This window comes from Malaya genurostris, chromosome 1 (assembly GCF_030247185.1).
Source record: "Malaya genurostris strain Urasoe2022 chromosome 1, Malgen_1.1, whole genome shotgun sequence".
NCBI lineage: Eukaryota > Metazoa > Arthropoda > Insecta > Diptera > Culicidae > Malaya > Malaya genurostris.
Window position 1 is genome coordinate 94,499,953 of NC_080570.1, and position 21,327 is coordinate 94,521,279.

The 21,327-nt window shown below is 36.3% G+C and overlaps 1 protein-coding gene across 6 annotated transcripts in view; it reads right to left on the reverse strand.

Annotated features, from left to right (window-relative positions):
- LOC131425118 (TOX high mobility group box family member 3-like) overlaps positions 1–21,327 on the reverse strand; it is a 176,622-nt gene that overhangs the window by 98,695 nt on the left and 56,600 nt on the right. Inside the window, exon 1 of one of the 6 annotated variants that reach the window (XM_058586725.1) lies at positions 3,142–3,162. The exons of the other annotated variants lie outside the window; for them this stretch is intronic. Coding sequence (XP_058442708.1) covers positions 3,142–3,147 — 6 coding nt within the window. The 5' untranslated portion in view covers positions 3,148–3,162. Of the gene's footprint in view, positions 1–3,141; positions 3,163–21,327 lie in introns of those variants that run through there. 6 annotated transcript variants of the gene reach the window in all.

Here is a 21,327-nt window from a genome sequence, read left to right on the forward strand (position 1 = left end):
GTTTTTGAAATTTTTTTTGAACATTGGCTGCGGATATCACAAACTAATGTGACTAATAGGCAATTGGTTGATCATCAATCATAAAAACTTGCTATTCGAATCGATGTTTTATACACTTCTGATTTTTCAATGTCTTTCAAACGAATTTTTATTCTAATCTAAATTTACGAAAATCGATTCAGCCATCTCCGAGAAGATTAAGTGCACATTTTTATCAAATATACCCGCCAATCGACACACACATACACGTACAGATAATTCACTGCTTCAATTGAACGAGCGAACTGATTCTAATGTTATCTTGGTACGAAGAAGAAAAAACTGAAAAACTATCATTCATTAGTAAACTTCCTCTGATTCTGTAAGGTAGTAAGAAATTTGTTTCACTGAATTTAGTCATTTCCGTTCATTTATTACTATTCATCAGCACCAAAAAAAGCTTGCTCATAGTTCTAAAATAGCCCATTTGTCATGCGTATGCCGGTTGGAAGGAAACGACGAACCTTCCTTCCAACCTCAGTTGGTTCTCATGCCCCGATGCAATCGTAGCGTATGTTGGCAACTCAAAACTTCCCGGTTCGGAACCAGTCGCTTAACTGTGCATGACTTTTTTTATGGCAAATCAAATCGCCTAAAGGTATGCAATTTCATCTTACTTCGCGAAAACTATTTTTAGATTTGTACGGTAAAACCTTTCCCCCCCAAAAAATGGGTAATAACAGCTGAAAAGTCGTACTAAATTTGTAACAAATTAAGATATAATATTGATATTTACATATCAAGGTTTGTAACAATTTTGTTATCACCTAGGTTAAATTGAGTTATAATTTTTGATATTTTAACTATTAACGAGGCCAAGATTATGACTAATTTAGATAGAAAAAAACAAAACAACCCCAGATACAATTTTGTTCTCCCGTGTTGATCGGGATATGTATACTGCACAATTATCAAAGGATCTAAGTTATTTGGTTTTTACTACAAATTTGATTTATTAATTGAACTCAATACTTTGTTTGAGTTAATTTAATAAAGCTCAAGCATTCTCTTATTTCAGTTTACTCGCATATGACCAAAAAAATTGAATAACCGGTGGATTCACTGCAAATGATTAATGCCCAAATCATCGAACGGAATCAGTGAAATGTTTGTTTTATTTTCTGTTATATGTGGAATTTATTTTACGTTCTTCCACAACAATTATATCGATAAACGTTGTTTTGAAGTCAATATTTTATGTGGGGTCATTTTTGTTGTATTTTGTTCTAATTCAAGTGTTGTTCTTTAGAGAAAAAAAACAAACACACAAACTGATTTTGTAAGTGAGAATTTGACACCACGATCAAGGTCAACTGTTATGGATTTTTAGCGAAGCCGTAATCGACACTTGTTACAAGAAAATGATTCTCTCCATTGAAAGCGAAATGTGAAGGAACTTTTTTCCCGGCATCCTGAACGGTGTTGGTATGTTTCAGATGCGCTTCAATCGTTGCGGTTAGCACTTAAAGTATCCGTGTTAAGTATTGGTCACCGATGACAATCAGCTGGCCGCATGTCAATATTGTCAGAAACTATGGTGAACCTTGCAAAAAACTGGGGAAAATGATTCTTACTTCCCAGACAATGGTACATAATCCACGCCAGCTTTAAGCAATCATAGGGATTTTGACTTAGATATACCAATAAAAATTTCTCCGCAACATAATCAGTCACTAATATTCCAATATGAGTAAGAGGGAAAAACTCAGAAACGATGTCACAATAACAACAAAACCAATAACAGTGACAGCGAATCAATAGACGATTGTGTGACCCAAGAACGGGTAGATTTAGTAGCCTCGTTGGTAAGGAAAGAGTTCCTTCTGGCGTTTTGTCAAGGTATCATGCCATTCGATTCATTGGTATGTTAGTTATTGTGCTTTCAGTGACGCTACTACGGAGATAAATTCTGTGAATGCAAAGAAATGGCTTGATAAGTAATATTTATTCTCTACTTCCAGCAAATCCAACCATTTTTTTACATATATGCTGAATTTAAACGCGATCGTGTGATAATAATAAACATCACAATAACAATAATAATAATAATAATAATAATAATAATAATAATAATAATAATAATAATAATAATAATAATAATAATCATAATAATAATAATAATAATAATAATAATAATAATAATAATAATAATAATAATAATAATAATAATAACAATAATAATAATAATAATAATAAAAATAATAATATTAATTTTGATAATAATAATAAATAATGAGTCCTTTTCATGAGCTCCGTAAGAATAATTCTTCCAAAATAGTTATTTAAAAGCCATCTATAAAGTTGGTTTGTTCAGGCATCTTTTTAAGTACTATCGGATTCAACGTAACGTAAGCAATTGTTGATATACAGTCTCGCGCTCTTCTTGCCGGAATTTTCGTGCAGTCCATAAATTGATTAGGAGTAAAGTTTCCCAACCAAACCTACGTACGTCTCAGGGCAGCATGTTGTAGCTAATAGCAACACAGTGTACGTTATTTCACATTGCGAAATAAATTCATACAATCAACCTAAACCCTAATTTATCGCAAGATAAATACACCGCTTTTGCACTTCTGGCAAACAAATACTCACTCACAAACCCTCTTCTCACTTGGCCGCATTGATATGCCATTCGTCAGAGTGAGACAAAGCATATTGGCGCACGCACACAAGAGTTTGAAGGCGAAAGATTACCAATTATTTGAAATTATGTGTGTTTTATAGATTTAATTAAAAAGGTCAAATATTTTGTTTTTGAATTCCATTTCAAGAAGACAGTTGTATCTCAGAGAGAACCCGTTCGTGATACTATTTTTGCTTTCTACATAAAGAATGGTTATGTAAATGTTTCAAAGGCTAATTATAATTTAATTTGTTAAGGTCTGGGATGTAATTGTATTAGGAATTCTCGGTTTGATAATTCGTAATCAACCTCAACAGTCAAGGCTACATGAAAAGTAATTACAAACTTATAACATTAAATTCTTTTTATGCCTTACGTTCTGTTAGCAAGATATAAATAAAATAAAACAAACAATATTTATAAATCAACCTACACTTCAATGTCGTATGTGAACGAATGAATAAGCAGACATACATTACCTCCATAACAAATTGAAATCATACCGAGAATTTTCTAAGTGGACGTACCTGAAAGAATAGAAGAGAAGGAAAAAAAATTAGTATCACCGGTAGGTTTCTCATTTTGATCTTGTTAGTCAGATCTCTAGTCGTCGAAAAAGCATATTAAATCAGATCCCTGCTTTTGCGGAATGGAAGCAATGCCAATCACACTTTTTATTCGCCATTATCATAGCAGCAACGAAGGATGTTTGATTCAAGATACTGGCGCATTCCTAATGATATTATAAATTTTGTATGAATTTACTATCCAAAGTACCTCTTCTTGTAAGAACAGCTATGTAAAGAATAATCATGCTAACGAAATGCTGGATCATCCCGGAAGGAGAATAGGTGAGGGATGTAAAAAGAGTGAGAAGCAATCGAGAAGAATTTTCATTTAGTTTCTATCTTCATTCTTCATCCGTGCAATGCTGTCGTATATTTTCGCAGTACAGTTTTGAATGCAATATCTATTTGCAGTGGATTTGCGCAAGAACGTCTCATACTCGTAAGAGTGTGATTCCCAGTGGATGGACAAAACCCATTTTAGTTACAATCGCACGTGATAGAAAGCGATGGAAATCAGAAGAAAGGCTTTTGTTTGTTGATGATTTCACTATTAATTATGTTATGATTTGCTGTCATGATTATATTCATGAGTCGTTTCAAATATTAATTCCTTTTTCAACATCGTTCTCATCTCGACTAACTTCAAGCTCTTACAAATAAGTCAATAACTAGACAAAAGAGTTTGTTACATGGGTTCATACCAAAAGGATTGTTTTTATTTTGTTATAGTTAAACACCAATACAATACACTCATACGCATTATTTTTCGTTTTTTTGTGAGGAAATATTGGGGGTTCATAGCATGTATAAATATACTACGTTCTCATGTTGTTACTAGTGCTACGACACAAGCTTGTAGCAATGAATCCTTATGATAGCACAGTCTAACGACAGAAAGAGATGAATAGTTAGTGATAAGAAATGAAAGTGGCAAAGAAAACTAAACTCCAATAAATCATGAAGCAATAAATTTTAAACTGTAGAGAAAAGCAACATTGCATACAGTAAGCTATGTAGCAGGCGAAAGAAGAAGAAGAAGAAGTAAAAACTTTCGCCTTTTACATAATTCTACTGTTTTCAATAATTCAAATAAATTTAGCTCGTTGTCATGTCAGCTGGAAAGAGTTGAGTCATTTTAATGCATGAACATTTAGTGCTTCTCCTTGAAACCGGCAAATACTTGCACGTACGCACTTTAATCTTACGTATTTACGACCGGAATGGTTGCCATGGCTGAGAGTGTTTGCCTTCTTTGTCTGTGTGCATGACGATGATTTATGAGATCTCTTTTCTTGGCTCGTAATCATATGGCAATGTTCCACTTTCTGTTGTTTAATTTCAATCGTTTCAATTTTGTCTTCTTCCTTACCACTCACCACATTTATGCTCGACGAATCTGGATGTAGTCGATGAGTTTTCGATTTCGAATTATCGATTACTGGCACTATATTTTACTGGTTATGATTAATAAGTGCGATACGAATGAGTGCATGACTTTTACGTAAGTTCAACAAGCGAAGCAATTATTAACAGTTCTTGGTGCTTGTTTGCAATGAGAATTATTTGGAAGATGGAATGAAAACGTTATGTCAAAACTGTTCATGAATGATCATACAACTATTAAATCGTTTTGATGAAAAACATAATATTACATAGTGGAACTAGACTCTAAAATAATTGAGTTATCGTTGAGTTCAATGTTTATTTTATTAAGAACAAGGAATGTGCACTAGATTAGATTTATAAAAGTAATATTTTTGTTTTTCAGAATGCCATTCATGCATATTGTAAACCAATATTCATTTGAGTAGTTTGATTCGCAATTTGTGAGCTCAATGTTTTGTGTTTATCACACTTAGTGAGTATGATGGGATACGCTTAATCTGATTGCCTAGTAATGAGTTAGCGTTGAAACATAAACGAACGATGTAATGTTAGCATTCGTTATCATGATCCCGTCAGTTTCATTAGACATTTCTTAGATACGTGAAATTTGATCTGTATATGCTGTTTTAGTATTTTGAATGCAAAAACCAGATAAAAACGATGAGTACAAAAACCGGACACTGATTTTGCAATGCAAAATATTTTAAAAACATTTTTTTAGCCAGACAAAAAAAAACTTTGAATGCAAAATCCGGATAAAAACTATGCCGATTCATCCGGAAAAAATGTTTTTATCCGGATCTGGCTTTCAAAACTTTTTAACGACTGCCGCTGCGGACGAAGCATGGTTTTGCTCGTTTGTTACAGGCGGTCTGTTTTTTGTCCGTCCATTGCAAAATAGAAACAATTAAACAATTGCTATTGCAAAATCCGTGTCCGGTTTTTTTCACTCTAGGTTTTTGCATTTAAAAATATTTGAACAGATTTTTCAATCTACGTTGCACAGTTCATGTTGAACTGTTATGTACTAACGAGTCGAAGACGAAACATAAAGTATAGAAAACGGTTCTGTGCCCCATGCACAATTAGCCTAACCCCCAAATGATCGTTCATGTGAGTTTCCTGAAAACGACATAGGTAATCTAGTTTGTGCATAGATCTAGAAGTAGGTACAGTAAGACTATCTAGAATTCGGATTAACTATAAGAATTGTAGTGCCACTTAACGTTTATTGAATTTAACATCTGTTCTGTTAGCTTTTGATGGTAAAATAGTGTCAAATGTACCTAGTTAAGCAACTGCAATGTTTTTAAAATGAAATGAATTTTGTATTGATAGGACTGAAATTGGATTTCAAAATCAATTTAGCTATAGGGGCCTGCAGTATTTTTCACGATTTTTACATCGTCATTTTGCATTTTTAACACTCTTCATCTGATCTTTTACCTAACGTTGTGAAAGACGATGTAGCTATCTTTGAATAATCACAATGAATTCCTTTTAGCAGTCTTTCGACCACCATACCGGTACGTTCGGAACCAGCAAAATGAGGACTGGTATTGTAGTTTTAAAACAGTTATGAGACAAGTTTTAAAGATTCTTTCGTATTTCACACTGTTCCTGTATATGGAGGTTTGAAATCTTGGATCTGTCGGATCTGAAAAAAATAATACGAAAGCAATGCCACCAATGCCACCGAGATCTGCGTTAGATCTAAGATGCCAGAGGCAATATGAAGCCTTTCATTTTAATCAATGTTTGTGAAAATTGGTTTAGCCAAATCTGAAAATAATGTGTGCACACCTACTGGTTTTTATGCACATATAATCCAGTGATTCCTATACCGGGAGTCGGATTCGGATAAAAGTAAATATAGACAGCTAATATTTACATTCTGATAGTTAGCACAACGATTTCACTAGCACTAAGATAACCGCCTTATGGTGACTCAGGTCAAAGAATTTTCTAGTATTGATTTTTTCTTTAGGTGAAGCGTAAATAAATCAATTGTTAGCGAAATTATATTTTCAATATTCGATCTATTTTATCAACACAATTGTATATAAGTAAACAAAATTGCTTTACTATTTACATGTGCATGTGCTGTCTCTAACAATCAGTTTCCAAAAACAAAAACCCGATACTCAATTCAGCAGGTGGGAAACATGTGGTAAAGATTAATCACAAATGACTCTAGGTTTCAGTATTGATTCTTAGTTCCAATGCGGAAAACTTTTTCAAATATTGACTGCTTATTTGAAAGCTGTTAATTATAGTCAGGCGCGTAGCCAGAGAAAATTTTCGGGGGGGGGGGGTTTTAGAACATGGTGATAAATCAACACATGTACAATTTATATCACAATGTTTCCCATGCGTTATAATTTTTTGTTTCGGGGGGGGGGGGGGGTTTGAACCCCTAAAACCCCCCCCTGTGTACGCGCCTGATTATAGTACATCGATAAAAAAAATCGAATGAAATTAGCAATGCAGTCTTTGCCATGCCGACTCAGCTATAAGCTGTCGTAATTTCAAAATATCCGATGAACCAGTTAGTTAACTGCAGGTTTCGGTATTTGATTGTGCCTCACATGATAGTACTGTACATGTAATTGCGGCCGTTGCTGAACATGAACCAAAATTTGAAACACGTGCTACTAATAATTGCTCTCAGAGAAATGTAAAAATGATTGAGCAATTACATCAATGTTCATAATATGTTTTCAATTCAAATGTAATAGTCGAATGGTTTGATGATCTCAACAATTTTTGTTTCATTTGGATTTTGTATGTTTTGATATTATGTCAATAACTCTTTCCATAAAAAACTCATAGGGGACGGGTATAGCGGTATGGAAAGTCGATGCCTTTCTCGCAGCCTGTTAGTGTTCAGTTGTTAATACCGCACAAGGCTAAAACCTCTATAATGGAAAATAAGTACAATTACGTTACAGTTACATTACATTTGAGTATTTTAGGTCCGGAATATCAAAATTAACATAATGATGCTAAAAGGCTATAATTTCCTAGAACAATACATTGAACAAAAATAGTTTCTTGACTAAACACGAATTTGTCTGCAAGTATTGTTCCTTGTTGTTGTATTTCTTCCATAATGATTAATATTTATAACTAATTAAATCCTTATAATAGAGTTTATTAAGTGTTTTTGGTTACCCGTTGCACCACACATAAATACTAAATACCCATATGAACCAATACAACCAATAACCAAATTTCAGTATTGACTGTTCTGAAATTCTAGTCAGTATGAATCCTGCATTTTATACGAAGCTGACGTTCGGTTCCGGAATTATAGAATGATTAGTGCAAGAAAAATTAAATTATGTACCCTAACTTTCCAAGAGGAAGGCCGGACCGATATCCATAAACTTTAGTTTTTAAAGTTTTAAAGATTTACAGGATTATAAGTGCAAAAATGTCCAAAAATGGAACTTAATTCGATTTATCAGGAATCAGAATCGATTTAACAGAGACGATTAGACCGAGCTTAGATTCAAATGAAAAATTCTATGATCCCATAGATTGCTAAGAAATTTCATCCGAATCCGACCTCCGATTCCGGAATTATATTTATTTGACTTCCGGTTCCGGAATAATAGAATGAGAAGAGCTTGAAATACCAAACTGTCATTTAGAACGGCATTATTACTCTACTCGGAGGATAACAACAGGTTTTTAAAGGTATCTATGTATCGTACAGTATATGGACAGAATAAGTCGGGGAACACATGCTGTAAAAAAGCGAGTAGCAACCAGGGGAGATTGTTCAAACTCAAGCCTTCTAGCTCAAAAATGTATAACCTTTTCAAACAATAGTTATACGAAAAACATAATTATTTATAAATCCCTAAAATCTTATATCATACATTCTGAAATAAAAGGCATATTGCCTAGTTTCAAACAATTATAGAATCATTGAATAAATTTTTTGAAAAGTTGCATTTATGATGAGTATATTCAAAATAATATTTTCTCAGTACATATATTTTCTTTAAGACAACAAATAGTTACATTTTCTTCGAAGAATAATTCTGTCCTGTACAGCTTAAGTTATAGATGTTGAATGAAAATCGGAATAATGATTCCATTTCAATATTCAAACATCAAACAAACTACTTATAGCTGATTGGGATACACAGTTTATTTAACACAATTTCTGCTGACATGGTTACAAAAAGTACTCAGACCTTCATTTTAATTGTAAAGTAGAGCATAGTTTGTCCTCGTTTCACTGCAATGGCAACTCCGGCAACGTCTGTAGTGCAGTGATCATATCATTCATATGTGTTGAGCGTTGATGGCGGCTAGGCTAGACTTGTCGGATTGAACATAGTGCCACGGACAGTGTCTGAATGCAATGCTGCTTGAGTACAAAATTATTACGATCGCAAAACACTTTCAATTCATACCCGATGCTTGGCGGATACTTTGTATTACTGTTGTTTCCGAATCACCTTCGAGGCCGCGGCCGGAGCGTTCAGCTGTTCGGTATTTGTGTGCTTCCGCTTGTGTGAGCGTGGAAAATGCACTGCGGAATGGCGTGGGTACATTACAAAACAAAAGCACATCGTTACAGCCGCTACAGGTATGTTATTAAAATGGTTAAAGAACGTTTTATTAGATAATAAAATTATATATAATCTTGCTTCCATTTCGTTTTTTTTTGCTTTACATTTTCTTCATAATTCAACCAGGTAGTATTTGCGACTGTCGGAGGAAAGGAGATAATAAAAAAAATACCAGGAAAAGGGTGGATCGTTCTTTGATCAAGATCAGAAAGCCAAGTAGCAGCAAAATGAAGGAGAAAATAACTTGAATGAATTAGGACAGTGCACTGGGAGGGAACCATCCGTTGTAGATATATGTGAATTGATTTCACCGGATGCATTCAACACTCAAAAAGTGAACAGGAAAGCGCAGACTTATTTGTTCAAATATCTGTTCGAATAATATAATATCATGTTGGTTTCTAAATATTGCTATATCATCTTTGAAAGTTGATACTAAGTCAGGCGCGTACCCAGAAAAAAATTTCGGGGGGTGTTTCAGAACATGTTGATCAATTTCCATACAAATGGAACTTTTTATATAATTATTTGAAATTTTTTTATTGTGGAGTCGTTTGTTGAAAATTATTCATTTTATTTTTTACTTATTTGAAAAAAAGAGTTTACATAATATCATACTTTTTTGAGTTTCGGAAGGGGTTTGAACCCCTAAAACACCCCCCTGTATACGCGCCTGTACTAAGTACATCAGTTCAATACTGAAATTATATTACTGGCTGTCACAAATTCTTAAGTTTATGTCAATAAGTTTATTCCCGTCTCAAACTGATCAAAATTTAGTATTATATTGAGATATACAGCGTTGAACGATTACCAACATTCTTATTTTGATGTCGTAACGTAGGTGGTTGGAATCGAATATACACATTACGAGAAAGACATGTAAATTTATGACTTTATACATGCACATAAAAGGGTCGTCATAACTCAAATATATTTACAATCGAAAGTATGTAAAGATTAATCATATCATATATTCCAAAGCTAATGCGTGGAAATTGACATCTCAACAGGCATACAGTTTAGTTTTACATGTTGATAGTTGATATTCTGCCATCATCCATGAAATTACGGCATGACAAATGGATAGAGGTGCATTCAATGTACACAGAGTAGAATTTTTTTAGACTATCTACCCACACAGTTGAAAATATTTTGTGAATTTAATTTTTTTCATGCACTTAGTTGAAACAGATAATTAAACATAAAGTTACTTTACATTTCTGTACGTTTCAATATAATTTAATCGCAAAACTAAGTGTTATTTGAAAAATACAGTTTGATAATTCAAATTTTGAACACGCTTTACCCTATTATTCCACAACCGGTAGTCGGATCCGAATGAAATTCAAGAATTCCGTATGGAACTACAAGACCTTTCATTTGAATCTAAGTTTGTGAAAATCGGTCAAACCATCGCTGAGAAAAGTGAGTGTTATACATTTGGGAAAATATGACCACTATATTCGGTGTCTCCAAAATCGGAAACCAGGAGCCAGGATAGCCGAAATCAGTTTGTTTGGTTTTGTTTGATAATGACCATCGAATGGAGTAGTAGGTGGAAGCAGTACTATGACGAGCAACTGAATGGCGAAGCACAAGATACAGAGAACGGTACAGGAATCAATCTGGGTGCACGCTCAGCCGACGACAGATTCCCAGTCCCTGATCTGTCGGAGATAAGTGAGGAGATCGGCAAGCTGAGGAACAACTAAGCCGCGGGCAATGACCAGTTGCCAGGCGAGCTGCTCAAACATGGAGGAGAGGCACTGGGTAGAGCGCTGCACTGGATGATTTCTAGGATTTGAGAGGAGGAGATTCTACCGCAGGAATGGATGGATGGGGTGGTATGTCCCGTCTACAAAAAGGGCGATAAGCTCGACTGTTGCAATTACCGCGCAATCACATTGCTGAACGCCGCCTACAAGGTACTCTCCCAAATCCTTTGCCGTCGTCTATCACCAATATCTAAGGAATTCGTAGGGCCGTACCAAGCGGGATTTACTGGAGCCCGCGCCACTACAGATCACATATTCACGATAAGACAAGTACTCCAGAAGTGTCGTGAATACAACGTACCCACGCATCACCTATTCATTGACTTCAAAGCGGCATACGACACAATCGATCGAGAACAGCTATGGCAGATAATGCACGAATACGGTTTCCCGGATAAATTGACGCGATTGGTCAAAGCAATGATGGATAGAGTGATGTGCTACGTCCGAGTATCTGGGACGCTCTCGAGTCCCTTCGAATCTCGGAGAGGGTTACGTCAAGGTGATGGACTTTCTTGTATCTTGTTCAATATTACCCTAGAAGATGTGATTCGAAGAGCGAGGATCGACACGAGTGGCACGATCTTCCGAAAGTCCGTACAACTTTTTGGCTTCGCTAACGATATTGATATTGTGACAACCTTGAGAAACTGACGGAAATCTACATCGGACTGAAAGCTGAAGCTAGGCGTATCGGACTGGCCATAAATGCGTCGAAAACAAAATACATGAGAGGAAGAGGCTCTAGAGAAGAAACACTACGCCTCCTACCACGAATATTGATAGACGGTGACGATATCGAGGTGGTTGACGAGTTCGTGTATTTGGGCTCACTGGTGACCGTCGATAATGACACCAGCAGAGAAATTCATAGACGTATTTTGGCAGGGATTCGTGCGTACTTTGGACTCAGAAAAACCCTTCGATCGGGAAAAGTACGCACCCGCACGAAATTGACCATCTACAAAACGCTCATTAGACCGGTTGTTCTCTATGACCACGAGACCTGGACTATGCTGGCAGAGGACCAACGCGCCCTCAGTGTTTTCGAAAGAAAGGTACTGAGGACCATCTATGACGGAGTGCAGATGGAAGACGGAACGTGGAGACGGCGTATGAATCACGAATTTCAACAGCTGCTAGAAAAACCACCTATCGTACGGACAGCTAAAATCGGACGTCTACGATGGGCTGGGCATGTCATAAGAATGTCGGACGATAGCCCAGTGAAAATGGTTTTAAATCTAATCCGACTGGTACAAGAAGAAGAGGAGCGCAGCGAGCAAGGTGGATCGACCAAGTGGAGGGTGATCTCAGAAGCATCCGTGCCTTGAGTGGCTGGCGACGAGCAGCCATGGACCGAGTTATGTGGAGACGTATGCTTGATACAGCAAAGGACACCCCAGGCCTATAGCTGTTAGGTAAGGTAAGTTATGAAGTAGTTTTGAAGCCAGACATTTTAAAAGAAACTTTATACTAAACTGAGTAACTAACGTGAAGATATCAAACAACTCAAATCAACCGCTATAGCATAATGAAAGAAAGTCAAATCTTTTTATGTCCACTAGCAGCAGTGGTATTAGATATATTAAAAAAAGAGTCATGGCTCGGATCTTGTGTCGGTTTTCCTTTATAACTTTTTCTACAAATGCCGTATTGTTTTGCGGTCTTCGAAGTGTTTCTTCCTCGTTAAATTTGCTACGAAAATAACACATGTTCTGATTTTGAGAGTCTATAGGTTGATCTCCAGCCGACTTTTCTTGTAGAAAGTTTTTTTCCCATACTAAATTATATAGAACCATTAAACCTCGGACGCGAAAAAATAGTTCCTCCGATCGAGCTAAAATTTTGCATAGTTCTTATGGGACACAGAAGGAAGACGAAACGTTTGGTGGAGCGAGAAAATAAACCTTTTCATCTTTTTCCTATACAACCTTGTTTGTTAGTTTGTTTCGAAATGCGTGGACTTTCAGCAGAACAACATCGAAAAATTGTGTACAAATGGTGCACAGAATGCGGACTGTCACTGAGAAAGATAGCAAAAATGGGAGGAGTAAGTGAAAAAGCCGTGCGAAATGCAATCAATAACCTTTGAGGATAAACCGAAAACGGGTCGAAAAAAGGTCCTGCTAACCCTCAGTTGGATAAACGTATACTGAAGGCGTTCGAGTAAAAGAAGGAGGTTTCAATTCGGGATGTGACCAAAAAAGTGGGTACTTCGAAGTCAAATGTTCTTCGTGCTAAAGAACGTTTGAATCTTCGAACCTATAAGAAGCAGAAACAACCTAAACGTAGTCCGAAACAAGAAGCACCGATCAGATCGAGGGTTCGAGAGCAGTACGATTGCTGGAAATTTGAACTGCATAATCATGGGCGACGAAACCTACATGAAACTCGATTACAAATCCTTGCCGGGACCACAATATTATACGGTGCGAGAAGGGCAAGTGTTAAACCAGTCCGAGACATCGATTGAAGTCGTAAAATTTGGTAAGAAAGCTATGGTCTGGCAAGCAATTTGTAGCTGCGGTAAGATTTCGAAATCCTTCATCACCACTGCTTCAATGAACAGCGAAATATTCATCAAGGAATGTTTACAAAAACGACTTCTACCCATGATCCTGTTGTCTTCTGGCCAGATCTTGCTTCTTGCCACTACTCGAAATCAACGGTATACTACCAAAAATGTCACTTTCGTATCAAAAGACATGAATCCACAAAATTGCCCACAACTTCGACCAATTGAAGAATTTTTGGCATTAACGAAGGCACATCTTAGGAAACATGTCTCGGCAGCCGAAACCATTCAACAGTTCGAAAAAGATTGGAAAAAAGTGTCAAAACTTGTCGCCAAGAAGTCTGTACGGAATTTAATGAGGAACGTTCGCAAGAAGGTGCGCCAGCTAGTCTACAATGGCTTAGTATCAAATGTTGAGAATAATATTCTGTTGTTTTAGTCTGATATTATCAGTAGATCGAATAAAATTTGAATATCTAACACTTGTGAATTATTTACAGCGAAATCAAAGTGCGGTTTCTTGAGTCGACCGAATATGAAAAAGTGGCAGGGAGCCAAATCAGATGAATTCGGTGGTTGCTGAATGGTATTTGTTTCGTTTTTAGCCAAATGTTCCCGAATAACAATAGCATTGTGTGACGGTGCGTTATCGTGGTGCAAGATCCACTAGTTGTTTACCCACAAATCTGGTATTTTTCGGTGAATTGCTTCTCGCAAATGTTAACGCTCAAATACGGTCCAAAAATATAAAATATTTACAGACTCACAGTTGTTGCAAATTTAATTCCATTTTGAAAATTGTACAAAATCGAGGACACGCACAATCGCAGATGTACTTAATACAGCGTAACTTTTACAAATGTCCAGGTATCAAGCAGAAAATTTGATGGAATATCAAGACAGATGTGGCAACCTAAAAAAATCTAATCGGGTGATTAAGAACGTTTGGAACAAATTACTAATCAATAAATTTATATTTAGGTCCATCAAGTTTTATGCAATACCGACCTGGTCATGTTGTTATCCTATCGAATCATATTAATAATTGGGCTGCAATAAATGGAATGGTTTCATTTCACTGCTAGGTGAACCACCAACCGAGAAAAAATAATCTCAAGCAGAGATCACAAACGCGCATTTCAATAAGTACACGAATCAATCATCACTTTACGAGTTGTGATTTACATATAAATTAACAAAGCACTTACTGATTTGGAACAATGAGCAAAGGAATGCCAACTCGAAATAACGAATGTAGTCGACTGTAAAATCTGGGAAAGGATCTTCTAACGAACCTGACAGAGAAGATAATGGAAAAACATAGCTGAATTGTTTGAAAGCACACTGCATGCCTTATCAAGATCCATCACAACGTGGATGCTGATGAGGCTGGAAACTCAGTGAGCAAGGAGACATTAGTTCGTTCTTGTTTCCACTGCTTGGTCGTAAAGTGGCTTTGAGAAAGTACACATATACATGCACGAAGTGCTCCACTTGAACTGAAAATTAGATTAACTTTTCAATTAATTTCGAAGGAAATAATTTTCGGAGATTTAATTTTGGTAATTATCATTTTGAGATAATTTTCTGACTGGCAGACTTCTGTTGGTAGGATTCTTTTTCGCGTAAGTTGGGTATTGGTTTCACGAGTTGTGAAGCGGTTTCACTTGGTGTTCAAATTGACCGTGCGAGAAAAAAATAGAAACTGACTATGAGTTGATATACTCATGTTGTAAATAAATGAAATCATTCTTTATATCAAGCCTCTACAAGTACATCGAAAAACCATCATGAGACGACAGATACTGATATTGCTTCGTTCTCAGAGATAAATCGCATGTATTGCACTATTACTTTTGTTCAGATTTGTTTTAATAATTTTGTTAAGGTCGATGTATATTCATTGTTTAGGTAAATTTTCTATTTATTTTGACGAAGATCGAATAGGACAATGTTCGTTAAGTTTGCTCATTTTGATTCGTCTTACTGTTCACTATACTATACACAGAAGTCTTTCATTACGCGGAGTATACGAATGAACAATAAAAAACGCATTTCGTAAAAATACCCCGTATTTTCGGAAATACACATGACCAAAAGGCGGGCGGGTAATGTTACACACATAAAGCTTGCTTCAGATAGAATTGGAACAAAGACAATTGCCTGTATTTCAGTTATTTATTATTGAATTCAAGATCTTTTTTTATACAAATGTAGCGTTTTCTTCATACTTTTAAGAAAAAATACGGATAAAATTATTCGTCACGGTTTCGAAGAAATTCTCGTATTTTTCCTGTAACACGGAAAATTTGACCATTCACGTAATTTTGACCATTCTATTCTGTTTTATGGTGCGATTTGGCTGTTTGCTAGTTTGATACGACTTGATTCCTTCCCGGAGTCGAGTACTCCTCACGGTACTATGGGCAGCACCGAATTTTCTGGCCAAATCACGGTCCGACAGATTATAATCTCTTAATCGTCTTCAAAATCTTACCACGCAGTTTCCGGTCGACAGTTCCACTCCGACGATTGGCTTGAGACTTCCGAATCGTCGTCAATGTTTCCTTATACCGTTTGATAACGCGCCATTTCTGGGCAATTTCAGCTGTTTAGCTAGCCTAGATGCAGACCACAATGGATTTTTCAAATAACTGTGCACATTTTTTTCCCTTCTTTCGGCTTCCATGCTGATTGTTTACAAAGTACAGTCTGAAGCTGAACAAATTCCCGACACGTGGGCGCCAAGAACTTCCAAATCCATATCACTAACGTTGGTTATTATACCCATTGAAAAAAGTTCTCTAAAGAAAAATAAAGTACTTCAACGGACTCGTCATGAATAGAATTTATTGTTTACTCAATTTCATGAAAATAAAATATTTCACTCATCAGGAAATCACTATGCTGGTTAGGAATCTAAATAATAAAATATTATTTATGTCTATTCTCTATTCTCTATAGAAGAAATATAGAATTGCTGGAAACCCGACTTTATACAGATTATCCTGAACACTTCCGATTGTGAATACATAATCGTATCAATGACGTAACCGACAAACCATACTATTTTCTCTTATAATACTCAACGATTTCGACAAACTTGGACTTGTGTAAATTTTCCGAATCAACCTGGATCCATCAATCAATTCAATCCAATTGGTGGATCTGCCAATTTTTTTCGTCAAAAATTAGTCTAATGTCGAAAATATTATGATGAGATTATTTTAATAAAAAGAGAAAGGTACTATAACATCCTTCTAGATGGATTATGTAGCGTTTTTCGTTTAATTTTGACATAATCAAAGCAGTTAAGGCTTTGGGTACTTTTTTAAGATAAGTTTCTCGGTTTGATTCATTTGTGCACTGGCAAGGTGAGAAAAACAATTATTCATGAGGATGTGATTGCTTCACTTCGAAATAAACATTTTTCTTTTCAAAGCATCATTCTCCAGATCCGTTGTACAGTTATTCATTGTGATTCGTTCGGGGCCATTAACGTCCTACAACGACTTCAAACAATTGTTCAATAATGCCAGAACTATTTAAATTTTGCATTTGCTATTATTACGCTCTGGACCCTACACTCAATAATTCATTCTGGCTGCAAGCGAAACGAAAATTAGCTTAAAGATACGTGAAGCAACAAGCCATGAGTGATGGAGTACCAGAAGAGGCGACCAGCATTGCGCCCAGCACCTTACAGCTGGGATGGATGAAAGAGAGTCGAAACAACCAAACCAAAAAGGTGGGTGTAATGGGCGTACGGGGAAATATATTGCAGTTTCTTTCAGCTGAAAGTTATAGGAGCACAACAACAATAGCGGAGCGGAGCAATGTAGTGGTGCAAAAAGTATGTGTTTAGAGAGGAAGGAGAGGATAATTGCCATTGATGCAATTTTTATATAATAATTTATGTTTGCAAATTAAACCCTAAATTATCTGCACATTATTTAAAAGGTTTGCAGGTATAATGAGTGATCGAGTAAATGAATGTAAAAAGTAATGCAAAAGTGGAATACAAGGAAGGAGATAAAAAGCTAGTCATTTTTCAGGTGAGATTATATCTGTAAATAGACGGCCTGAGGTGTAACGTATAAACCTATTTTGCTCTGATGAATGATAAACCGCATGAAGGTCTTTTTGAAGTTCAGCTTGTATACGCAAGAGTTCTCTTTACATTCCACCATGATTTGATGTTAGTTGACTTGAAAAACATTGCCAATTCATACAGTTATTCTAAAGAGCATTAAACTCGATTGTTCAAGACCCATCCATGAACAACGTAAAATAAAGAGGGTAAGACAGGATATGTAAAAATGGTCGCTATAAGGAAAATGTCTTTTTATTTTTCATCTACTATCAACTATTCACTGCTTCGAAAATCGCTACTATGTTTGCCTAAACGTCGTTCTCACAACATTCTTTTTATTGCAATTCACACAAAGATTAACCAAAATTAGGTGCACTATTTTGACCAATCCTTTAAGTTTTGAAAGAGGTGTTTGCTTGCACAAAGATCGCCAAGTATATGTAAAATCGCAATTATTCGATCTATTTCAACCGTCTAAACTAGAATCATTATTATGTCATTTTTGCTTATTGCCAAACCAAACACAGTTGTTACCGTAATTGCTGTCAAACCGTTCGTTTCAAAACAATTCCGAGCATAGTTGAAACACCATTGAACTTAAATTCGAGTCAGTTTCGCACCTGATTCTTATATCCGGCTCGATAACATCCCCAAATCATACTCACTTTCGTGAAAATTATTTGTTTGAAGAAACTAATGCTTAAAAAACGTGAAGGTAAGTTTCAGGTTTCTTGAGCATTGAAACTTGAAGGTTCGTAGAACTTGTCACTAGATGAGAAAGTGAGTCCTAAATCACTTATTTAGGACTAAAAAGACGAACGCAAGTGCACTTTGAGTACATGTTAGGCTGGAATCCATTATTATACAGGGTCCGCCATGTAACTTTTTTTTAAACATGCAATAAAACACAAACGGTTTATCCGATTTCAAAATTTATTTTTTCATATTAAAGTACAATCTTTCCGGTTAATTTTGGAATATAATTTCATTCAAATGGCTGCCTCAGCTAGCCTTGCAGTACGCCATACGGTCGGTCCAGTTTTTTAGTACATTTTCGATTGTATGCAGCTTTATTTCAGCTGTGGCTGCACGAATGTTGTCCTCCAAGGCTTGAATTGTCTCTGGCTTGTCCACATAACACTTATCTTTGACAGCCCCCCAAAGATAATAGTCTAACGGCGTCAAATCACAGCTGCGAAGGGGGCAAACGATATCCGAATTCGATCTTCGAAGACTGTGCGCAGAAGATCGATCGTTGCGTTGGCTGTGTGGCACGGAGCGCCGTCTTGTTGGAACCAAATGGTGTCCAAGTCTTACTCTTCAAGTAACGAGAAGAACCAATCGCTAATCATGGCGCGATAGCGCTCGCCCAATGATGCCGCCAGACCCAAATCTGCACCAAACCGTCACTCTCTGAGGATGCATCGGCTTCTCTATGATAACGTGCGGGTTTTCCGTCCCCCAGATGCGACAATTTTGCTTATTAACATACCCACCGAAATTAAAATGTGCCTCATCCGGGAAGATGATTTTTTGGCAAAAATCGGAGTATTCTTCAAGCTGATCGCAAGACCAGTTGGCACTATTTTCACGCGTTCCTCAAGCGTATACACAACCATTTTCGTTCAGCGGAAGGATAAAACTAAGCTTCTGTCAAATCAGAAGTGACATTAAGGTTACCAATGTCGAAATAACCGCTAGTTCAAAAAAAAAGTTAGATGGCGGATCCTGTATTGTTCCACCATTATTTCGACTTATGAAATGCCATTTGCCATCAAAATAAAATATATGGTGAGATTGGTTGTTAAGATTGACCTGGGAAGCCAGCAGCCGAGAATATTCAATATCCAATTTTCGTGGAGGCTGCTTTCATCAATCATTTCAAGATGAGAAATAAGATTAAGCTTTCCTAAAATAAGGTAAAAAAGAGTTCTTTTGAAAAACTTTGAAGGAGAAATCCCGGAAAACAGTTTGTTTGTTTGTTGGACACTTTCGTGAAATAAATATGTAGTAGACTAACAGTATCTAGTGACTAGAAGTAGGAAAAGAAGAATTCCAACAATTGTCGCCTTTTTAGGACATGACTGCAGGAACACAGTGAATATAATCTTTTGCCATAAGATGGCACACGGTCTTGCCATAAGATGCCACACGGTCTGAATCTTCACGAAGAAAAATAATTAATAATCTCTAAATGGACACCAGCCCCCCTTCTTGATCACGGAACTTAACTTGGGCTCGAATATGCAGCCCCTGGCCATATTATTAGCCCTATGCTGAGAAACCACCCTTTTGCCAATTTTATACACATAATGTTCACTATTAGTAGGTATTCAATAAATTATAAGAAATCTCATATTAGTTTAAAGCAAATTCTTTTAAGCAATTATTTACAGCAGATTAAATAATTTAATATTATTTCACGAAATTCCGAATTTTCTATGGCTACCTTTAGCAGTCAATACGACTGCTATACTAGGAGGCATATTATCTATGCCATTCTAAAATATTTTTCTCATCTCGTCGATACTTTTTTCAGGTTCTATTGTGTATACGAATCAAACCTTGTTTGGTTGTAACAGCATGCTTAGAAACTTCTCGAACATTTTCTATAGGACTCACGTCTGGAAAATCTCCCTAGCGTCCAAGAACAATGTTTTTTTTCTTTTATAAATAGGATGACAAGCATTTAAAATGGCGGCATGGAGCACCACGATATTTAAACCATTTTTTCATTCTTGGAAGTTACAACAGTATTTCAAAGAAGTATTAAGTTTTCAGTATGGGTCTAATAATATGGCCAGGGACTGTATGTGAGTTTCAATTATCTACCAGATTGTTTTATCATTCAAACAACACTACACTACTTATAGCAATAAGCGTCAAAGTAATACTCCTACATTATGTAGGCGAAACAACTGTCCACACATCTGTTGCTCAATTACCCGAAACATTTTATTCAAACTCATGATTTCATAGTGCATTTATTTATGATAATATAGGTGAAAGAATTGCCTTGATCAGTTCTGTATTTAACATACGCATGGTTAGATAAAAAGCAATAGCCTCGAGTCTGTACATTACACAGGTGCGTCCTTCGCACTGGAATTGCATTCAATCCACCAATCTGATATCTTTATGCTGATGCATCATCCTGCCTCAAGGCAAGCGACTGTGAGTGTAATGATATTCACTTTCAAAAATCTACCATTACTTCGAGGCAAAAAGATATTTCCTTTATTTTCTAAATGTTGGCAAATACTTATACATATCGTTTCATTCACTCGCTCAGATGCTGTTCGATGGTTGATGGTTTCCGATTACCAAACAACATTATCGTAAAGCAAATCGAGATAAAGACAACCGTTCGCAGGCACCAATAAATCAATTTTAGTATACAAACTTGGGTTGTGTGCCACAACGGCTGTTTGTGTCGATGTTTACCCAATTGAACCTTGATTCTAATGACGACGGTGTTTGGCCCGCTAGACTTGTGGTAGAGTTTTGGAAGGTTTTACAGCAGGGCGATACCGTCACAGTTCCGTACAGTGGTGTGCAAGTCAACAAAACGAGTGATGCGATAACAAAATAATTCAAACATTTGAAAATGGGAAAAATGAAACGGGCACACCTTATGTTTGTTGTCCCTGAGCTGGTTCTGAGTTCGTCGTTCATGTTGACGAAGAACTACGACTTTGATTCCAATACGACAGTGTACTGCATAAAAACGAG